At 53.2% G+C, this 9,424-nt stretch overlaps 1 protein-coding gene across 1 annotated transcript; it reads left to right on the top strand.

Moving 5' to 3' along the window:
* The first annotated feature begins 1,934 nt into the window (after positions 1 to 1,934).
* Rtl6 (retrotransposon Gag like 6) lies at positions 1,935 to 7,020 on the top strand. Its single transcript, NM_001399726.1, is given in 1 exon segment — positions 1,935 to 7,020. A coding segment is annotated over 1 exon segment (732 nt). The 5' UTR covers positions 1,935 to 2,581; the 3' UTR covers positions 3,314 to 7,020.
* Positions 7,021 to 9,424: the final 2,404 nt, after the last annotated feature.

The following is a 9,424-nucleotide window of genomic DNA, read 5'->3' as shown; positions in this document are numbered from 1 at the left end:
TTTACACTGTAAATCACAGCTGAGCTGCGGCCCCTTTGTAGCCCACAGCATCCAGGCACCTGGGAGGTGCCACTGTGGTTCTGAGAGCCTGAGTCCCAAGGGGATGCTCAGTATGCTTACAAACACTGTGTGTGTGTGTGTGTGTGTGTGTGTGTGTGTGTGTGTGTGTGTACAATCCAGAACCGTTTTTATTTTGAACTCATGGCCTCCTCTCTTGCTTCATGCTCTGGAGGGTTCTAGATGGCTGCACACTATACAGTCTGGAGCAAGGGCACACCAGTGTTCTTTCTGTTAGCTTACAGGTGATTCTGCTAGGTTCCTCCCGGGAACCTAATAAAGACATCGTCACCTGCCCTGCTGCCAGGTGCAGGTGACCTGGCAGTGTATAAAAGGACTGCTTGCTACCACAGCTCCCCCCTCCTTCCCATGTGTTCCTGGCCGGCCTCTCTGTCCCCCTTCTCTGTCCCCCTGCTCTGCCCTCAAGGCTGTGCTCCTGTCTGTCCTCCTCTACCCCTTCTCCAGGTCCTCACTCCCCTCTGTTCCCCCAAATAAACCTTCTTATACCGGGTCTGTCTTGTGGCATGATTTCTTAGGGGGGCGCCTTAGCATGGGCCCACCAGGTACCCCTCACAAGCCCTGCATTAGATTTCATAACACTCTTACCAGGTACCCCTCATGAGCCCTGCATTAGATTTCATAACACTCTTAAAGTGTGGACACCCTCAGCTGCCATCCTTCACCCCAAGACCAAATACTAGAGAGCAAATGAACATCATCTCTATCCCAGGTCTGTCTCCCACCTGCAGCCACTCCTGCTTCCTAGACCACATCGTAGATGTTCTCTCCCAGTACATCCCAGTGTGGAACGGACCATGAGGAACAACTGTCAGAGGAGGGGGCTGGGATGCACATAAACTATGCTCATAAAATTCAGCATGCACAAGTTGGCCATCTCTCAAGAGGGCAGGCAGGAATAAAAGATAGCACAGGGTTTCAGTGAAGCCCTAGGCAATATCAGAAAGTCACGATTCTGAATTATCTCCTCCAGGAAAATCTCAAAATTCAATGTGACTAGGGAGATATGATTGTCTACAAGGCACAAAAACCAATGTTTCCTAATAGGATAGTAATGGGAAAATAGTGGACTATTGAACAAGACTTTTTTTTTATGTGCAGGTAGGACACTGAGGGGAAATGAAAGGCTTCTGATCTGTTTTGTAAGACTTCTAGGGCTGGAGATTCAGCTTAGTGGTGGCGTGATTGCAGGCATGAGGTCCTGGGTTTGACCTGCAGCATTATCCAAGGCTATGCCACTCAGAGCAAGTAATCCCAGCACACTGGAGGGTGGTAACTGAAGGATGGGAGGGTTGTGGCCATCCTTGGCTACATTGTGGGTTCAAAGTCAGTCGTCTGAGTAACATAAAACCCTGCCTCACCAAAAAACAAAACAAAACAAAAAAAAAAAAACAAAACAAAACAAAAAAAAAACCATTCTAATCTGGTGAGGCGGTGAACCCCTGCAGGAGAGGTTCAAGGTCATCTACTTTCTGAGTACCAGACCAGTCTGTCTTACAGGAGACTGCCTCAAAACAAAAACCAAACCAAACAAACAAAAAGCCTAAAATAAAAAATCTTCTTGTCAAGATTTGCTACCATGGTCATATAGTTCATGTGAATGGCGTTCAAGTCACAGCAAGAAAAACCAATCTCACTTTAAAAATGATACCGTCTCCGAGAGGCTCCGCGAGCGGCCTGGGGAAGAATCAGAAAGAAGCTAATCTTTCCAAGATTATCTAATTTCCAAGCTAATCTTTCCAAGATTTCAACTGGCAGGAACCACGCTCCTCGCTAATAGGCTGTTGAGAAAGGCGCAGGTGCGTCACTTCCGGAAGACAAGGTCCCGGCCGCTGCTCCGAGAGCGAGCGGTCTCTATGGCAACCAGCAGGCCCTGGCCTGGTTGCCAGGTTCCCAGCGGCCGTCTAGTCCGCCGCGCCTGCACAAAGACCGCGCGGTGACCGCGCAGCACAGCGCCGCGACCCGGCCAAGCCAGCCCCACAGGAATTGCCACCCCCGCCGCCCCTGCCCGGGAAGCAGTTCCGGCGGCCTCCGTGACGTGCAGGCCGGGCGCGGCCTCGACCCTCGGGCCATCTTGGCAGCGGAGGGAGCGGCGGAGCGACAGGTACAAACGCCGCCCGGCCCGGGCCAGCCCAGGTGCCGCCGCCTTTGTTCTCGCGCGGGTGATCGCATGGCACCCGTGGGCATCCGCAGCCCGAGCTCCGGCAGGTGCATCCCGCAAAGTCTGGGCGGCGCAGGACAGCGCATCTCGTAAGGCCTGGGCAGGTCCAGCCTATGCATCCTACAAGGGCTAAGCAGATCCGTCTCGAGCATCCTTCAAGGCCCGAGCAGGTCCAGCCAGCGGCCCACACCTTGATTCTGCGAAGCCTGCAGAGAGGAACTGCGTCCAGGACAGGACCAGCGTCCCCAGGCTTGTCCTCGTAGACTCTGCCTGGGCACACCTGCTTCAGCACCCAAGGTCTTTCGCTCTGGTTCTCCAGCTCTCTGTGGCTTGACTTTGGCCAGCATGGTCCAACCTCAGACCTCCAAAACAGAGAACCCAGCCTCTGCCCCTGGTGCCAGCGCTCAGATGGATGACGTAGTTGACACTCTGACCTCCCTGCGCCTCACCAACTCTGCGCTGAGGCGCGAGGCCTCCACACTGAGGGCGGAGAAGGCCAATCTCACCAACATGTTGGAGAGTGTGATGGCCGAGCTAACTCTACTGCGCACCCGAGCTCGCATCCCTGGCGCTCTGCAGATTACTCCACCCATCTCTGCCATCACCTCCAATGGGACCCGGCCCATGACAACACCGCCCACCTCGCTGCCTGAACCCTTCTCAGGAGACCCTGGCCAGTTGGCAGGGTTCCTCATGCAGATGGACAGGTTCATGATCTTTCAAGCCTCCCGCTTCCCCGGTGAAGCCGAGAGAGTGGCCTTCCTGGTATCCCGTCTGACTGGGGAGGCTGAGAAGTGGGCCATCCCCCACATGCAACCAGACAGCCCTTTGAGAAACAATTACCAGGGTTTTCTGGCTGAGCTACGCAGAACCTACAAGCCCCCGCTGAAGCACTCACGTAGAGCACAAATCCGGAAGACGTCTGCGTCCAATAGGGCGGTGAGGGAGCGTGAGCGTGAGCGGCAGATGTTGTGTCGACAACTGGCCACAGCTGGCACAGGACCCTGCCCGGTACATCCAGCCTCCAACGGGACCAGTCCCGCACCAGCCCTGCCCACTCGCGGCCGGAACCTTTAGGGACCTGCCACCACCCTGGTAGTCTTTGTCCGCCCAGGTAGCTAGACTCCGTTGTTGAGAAGAGTGTCAATACAGTAGCATTGCCCTGTTTGAGGCACCTTTCCCACCTCTCTGGTCTACGGGAGGCCATCCTGCCATCTGCATCGGTCACCCACCCTACTGTGCGCTGTTTTTGTTTGTTTGTTCGTTTTTGCTAGCTTTACCTGCAATTCTATGCATGCTCCCCCTTCTGTTGCTTGCAATCCCAGCTTCCCTAGCAATCACAACACAGCCTCTTGGACATGTGCCTGCCCAGGAATCATTTAGGCTTGACCACCTCTGCAAGCTCAACTTACGGATACCCAGCTTCTGGAGTACTTCCTACGGGCGCCTGAACATTCCGGAGAGGAAGAAGCCAGCTTGGCCCGGTAGCCGGCTGATGTATACCTGAAGCAGCCTGTCCATATCTGGTCACTTTGCAAGATGGCCAGGAAGTCACTCTACGTCCCAGGGAGACTTTCCTCTGTTGGGGGGAGGCCTGCATTCCAGTGTACTCCACTGCTGTTGCTGGGAAGGTTTCTTCCTTCATAGACATCCCGCCAGCCTCTCTTCTCTCGTGTCTGCAGGAGACGCCTTCACTTCTGCCCATGCGTGCCGTGTTCTGATGGCATTAAGGAAGTCCAGCATTCATCCGCCAAGTTAACTGTGGACCTGGAACCCTGGGCACTTCCATCAGGCCGCCAGAGGCAATGGATTCCTAACATTCCTGCCTCAGCTCTAGAAGACTGAGGGGGACCCTGGGGACTCCATTTGCTGCCTGGATTTCCAGGGAAAGGCTCACAGATGCCCACTCATTCCTGCCCATGTGGCTCCATGATAAGCCTTGTCTCTTTACAGACTCCCTCCACCTTCCCACCCAGGTGCCACGTGGCTTCTCCTCAACCTTTCAGCCACCCACACTGTCTCTAGGGGTCCAATGAGCCTACACAACACACTCTCTATTCCTGGGCCTAACTCCTAGGCTTTGTCCAAGAACAAAAAACTGGCTGGGGGCCAGTTCCTCTGGGAGACACTGAGCATTTTTAGTGGGGTGTGTTGGCTTCTTCCTGCCCCAGTCTGAAGAACTGGCGAAGAGTGGCCAACTGCTTTGGTTCTCGAGTGGATATGCGTTGCAGTTCCAAGGAACAAAGCCTCACAGGAGGATGACCTAACGATCAGACTCAGCCAAGCCTCTGGACAATGACATATCTGTCATTTCAATGCCAAATGAACTGTGTTTACATACCCACCTGGCCCCTTGGAGAGATGGGTACCTCTCCTGGGTTTTCCTGCCCTCCTCTGCATGGTCTTGGCTTGACCACAAGAAAAAAAAAAGCCTCTGAATCCACCAAAAGACATCTCTCTCCTCTTGGGAGCCCAGAGGCTGGGGCCTGGAATCTGGCCTCTTCCAGAGACTTCCTCTGTCATGGGGAAGAGTGACTGATTCTAACCAACGCAGCCGCCTTTGCAAGGCCAGGAGTCTTCGATGCTAGCTGGGCTTGCAGCCCACGGCCACCTGCTTCTTGTTAACTCTGTTAGCCTAGCAGCCTTGCTGACAGCCTAGACCAAGGCACCCTGCTGGCACCATGGTGCTATAGGCAGGTGGAAGACTCCCAGGGTTCGAGAGTATCGCCTGTCCCCAGCAGCTAAGTCTCATGTCCTTCCGGTAGAGGGGTCCTCAGGTGAAGCTACAGCTGCTCCAGAAAAATGGGGGAGGTGTCTGTGGAGGCAGGCAACAACTGAAAGTTTTCTTTGTGGCCTTCTGAGTTGGGGTTAGAGACCCACCCACCGGAGAGGCAGGTCACCTGTCCTGGCTCCTCGGGTCACTGGGTGCTGGCTGTCTTTGCATTAGGTTCTGCTTCAGATCCCTGAGTAGTTACTGGAGCCCAAGCCACCTTAGTCAGAGCCATGCAGGCTGCCTGTCTCCAGGTGTGGCTTCCTTACCTTCTTTTGCCACTCCACCCTTGTGGGTCCCTACTGCCGCTCTGGTGGCATTGGCTTGGAGATTGTTCTGTTCTTGATGCTTGTGTGTAGGGGACCAGTGTGGTGATGCCCCCTGTTTAGGACCACCTCCATAGCTCTCTGTGGCTTGGAGCCTGGAGCACATGAGAGAGGGTTGAGGCTTGCCCTCTACTTTGGATCTGGAAGAGCCACTTAGGACCTGTGGCTGAGGCTCTGTCAGGGAATGATTAGTCCCCAGCCAACACAATAAGATACAAGGCCCATGCAGCTCCAGAGGGAGACTGTGATAACTGGGCCTCAAAGCTGAGGAAGACTGGGAGGGGAGGCTTTGTACATATCTTAAGGTTCTAGTTTCTTGAGCTCAGAAGGCAATAGGGAGAGGGGAATGGAGGAGTTTGTGTGAAGGAGTTGCACAGCTCCACATTGAAAGTTGTGGCAGTACTGTGCCTGTTCTCCGGACTCTGTTACTGACACTCATCTGGTAAGTAGGGCTTCACTGTGTTCAGCGTCTAATTGACACTGGGACCTGGCCAGTGTTTTCTGTGACCTTGGGATTATCTCCATGTCCCAAAGCACACACTGACTTTGAGGAAACAGCGAAGACCCATCTCCTTTTCCTCCCGCTGAGTAGGTGACAAGGCGTGTGTCCTCTGTGTTAGTAATCTGGGTTGGCCTGAGACAGGCGCCTGTGGCTGCAGAGGACAGAGCCACTACTGGGTGAGCATGCCCTGGGCATCAGCTTGCAGGGGGAATGAATGGCAGTGGAGAAGCTGGCATGGGCACAGGGTGACTTAGGGAGCAGGCCTGGGGCTTAGCTGGAACACACTGGGTCAGGGTATTGGGTGGCAGACACTCGGCTGTGTAGCCTGAGTGTGAAGACCATTCTCTGGCCCTTTGCTTGGGAAGCGTCCATCAGGAGCTTCACCAGGACACCCTGAAATGAGGCTCTGAGTAAGACGTGATAGCTGGAGCTTGGGCAACAGGCAGGCTCCCCAGTGTCTGGGAGGTCCCCACCTTTGACATTTCTCTAGGCCCTCATGTTGGACTTAATGGCAGCTGGTTCAGCACAGAGGGTAGAACTAAAGAGAGGAGTCCCTACCCAATGCCGTCAATAGCTGGACCAGGGAGGGGAAAGAAAATGGTAACATTCAGAGTTTTGATGTTTCCTTTCTGTCCCCAGCCTCATCTTTCTTTGCCTCTTATACAGCCGTGGTGCTGTCTGTAGACCCCACCATGTACATATGACAACACTGTTTCGATGTGCCACCAACCTTACCCTGAGTGACTGAACTCTCCCCTCAGGCAGAGGGACGATGCTGGCAGGCACTCTCAGATACTGACAGTGTCAGGTTTTCCTCCTAGGAAGGAACCAGAGGGACTTCCTGGGGATAGAGTCTCTAAGGTGGGATTATTGGATTAGTGAAAATGGGGCCCTCTGAGACTTCTACCTACAGACAAAATGGTTTTCAGAAGTTTCTGTGTCTGTTGCACTGCCACCAGCAAGGGGAAGTGTTCCTGACTCAGGGTCTTCTCCCAGGGCCGAGTTCCCTGACTTGACAGGACCGCAGCTCCATGTTTTAGTTGCATCTTTCCATCCTAGCTCGCTGTGAGTCTTTTTACACCCAGTGACTGCACTTCCTCTTTTGCAGACTGCCGCTGTCCTTGCTCCACTGATGGGCCTGACCAGTTTGTAAGAACTCCGTATGTAATTAAAGATACTAACCTGCTATAAGTGTTTCTGGGCTTTTGTTTGGGGTGTGACTAAAGTTGGGCCACTCAGGCAGTCAGTGCCCGGCTCTGCCATGCCGTTGCCTAGGGCGGGAGGGATAGCTGGGACACAGCAGTGTCTTGGGAGGGGGTTACTGTGACGTCACTTTATACAGACAGACATACTACGAAGCCTTGGGGCTCAGGTAAGGTGGAAGGGTCCATGTTACAGTGTTTAGACCTCACACAGTTCTGGGAGGGTGGTTCTGTCAGCCGTGTCTCTGGAGTCTAGACCAGAACATGACCTATAGAGTGGGTGCAATCCCAGAGCAGGCCATGGGATGGGTATCCACGCCACATAGCCTATCCCATGGCAGCCATATTGCTCAGATCATCTTTCTGGCTCCAGGATCCCTTGCCACATGTAGGCTTTGTCAGCCTATGCCGGGTCACAGTTTTCAAATGTCATTTAAGCCATGAAGGGAAACCAAGGACCTGTAATCCCAAGTTCTATATTTTAACGAAAGCTTAGCTTTTCCAAACAAAATAGTGGCCTGGCTCCATCTTGGCGGGTTTCCGTGAGATAGCAGGAGGCTCAGACTGCTCCTGCCCCTGGTCTTTGTGACACTGGCGAACCTCTGAGGAAATAACTGCTGCTGATGAGAGGAAGGGAAGTACCACAGTGTCACACAGACAGTGGTCTTTCAGAGCAGGGCCACTGGGCTACGAAGGGTTAAGAACAGGCAGTCCTGACCCACTGCAAAGCCTCTGGGGCTCTCAAGGCTTGGAGCCTCAGGTCTTTTTTCCTGTTTATAAAGTCCTTCCTGGGGTTAATTTGGTGTGTCATTTGATATGTGTCCACCATACAGCAGTCCTTCCCTGGAGTGAGCTCCACACAGAGCCCGGCCTGCTCCAAGGCCTGCCTGCCCTGTTCTGGCCAACTTTGCTTTTGTGTTTATACTGAGCTCAGACAAGGTTCCCACCTCATGTGTTCTTATCTGTTCTCACTAAAACAATTTCTATGGTTTCTCTTAGAAACCCTGAGGCAGGGGTAGCCTGGGGTGGGGCACCATTGCTCTGAAGGTTGCTGATGGAGTTGGGTAACTGTAGAACCCTGGCATCAGAGGCTGGGTGGCTCCCTTGCTCTAGTCAACAGCAGACCTGGTTGTCATGTTGCCACCTTGTGTCTATGACTCTGGCCAGTAAGAGTTTGTACCAGCTGTCTCACCTCTTGCTTGATTGGTGTCCTCTGCTATACACAGGTTCATAGTGCTTAGTGGCTTTCTAGGTAGCAGTGCCCAGAAAATGTGCAAGGGCCTGCCACCCCCTATGACTTGACAGCAGATGTATAAGGGTATGTGGGTCCCAAGTCATCCTTCTATCTGGCTTAGGTGAATACTGGCGACCATGGCTGTTGGGACCTGGGCCAGCACACCATTGATCATGTGACTCGTGGTGCCTCCTCTGGGTTCCTCCTCTTGGCCTAGTGGACCCTCTGATGGTTTTGACTTACCTATTGTCTGTCCATGTTGTCCCCAAGGCAGCAGAAATTGTGTCAGCCCACCTGTCTTCAGCCCACACCTGCCCACTGCCCAGGTCTGACACTGACCAGTTTTTAGACCAGCCTTGGCCCTCTCCTGCCTCTCAGGCCTGGACAGCCTGTCTTGTTCTCGTTCCAAGGACACTGACACGGATTCAAGGTTACTGTTAGAACTCACCCTGACCTGATTAGGCTTTTCCTGGCAGCCCCTCCCTTAGCCTTTCATCTGTCAAATATTTTATGTTGCCACTGAACTTGGGTCTTTTCCACAAAATGGTGCATCTCAAAAGTAGAGGTTCTGCCAACAGTGTCCCCCAGCGCCTGGCCTGCTTAAGGCAGCTGTGATCATACTGCAGACGGAGATATGGCGGCTCTCGGGTCACGTAGCCCAGGCCAGAACAGCTGTCTGCCTAGCACTGTGGGGAAGCCTGCATTACCCCAATCCCACTCTGTGTGGTCATCTGTCCATACCCCTCTTGACCCACTTAACAGGTAAGGAGAACCGGCCTTGGAGAAGACCTGACATTATCTTTGAAAATTACTTCCAATACATAACATTTCATTCCCTGGACTGGCTACATGGATTAAACATTCTCTTTCCTTTGCAAAGGTAACAGTTTTCCATTTCCTTTCTTACAAACCATGCTGTAACAACAACACTACTAGCTAGGTTTCCTGGCAACACTCTCTCCCTTGTCAACAGGACCTTGTTCTCAGGCTCGGAGATCAGCATTGCAGTCCCTCTGATCACATGGGGAACACAGTTTCTCAGACCATCCACAGTCTGCAGTGGCATCTCTAGTTTGTGGTGGACAGCAGGAGCCTCTTTTCCTGCATAGGTTCCTCTGTAGCGATCAACGAGTTACTAATACTGCCATCTCCAG

This window comes from Rattus norvegicus, chromosome 7, assembly GCF_021556685.1.
Source record: "Rattus norvegicus strain SHRSP/BbbUtx chromosome 7, alternate assembly SHRSP_T2T, whole genome shotgun sequence".
In the NCBI taxonomy this organism is placed as follows: domain Eukaryota; kingdom Metazoa; phylum Chordata; class Mammalia; order Rodentia; family Muridae; genus Rattus; species Rattus norvegicus.
Note: the sequence above shows the minus strand (reverse complement) of the source record. Positions and strands in the feature narration are given on the sequence as shown.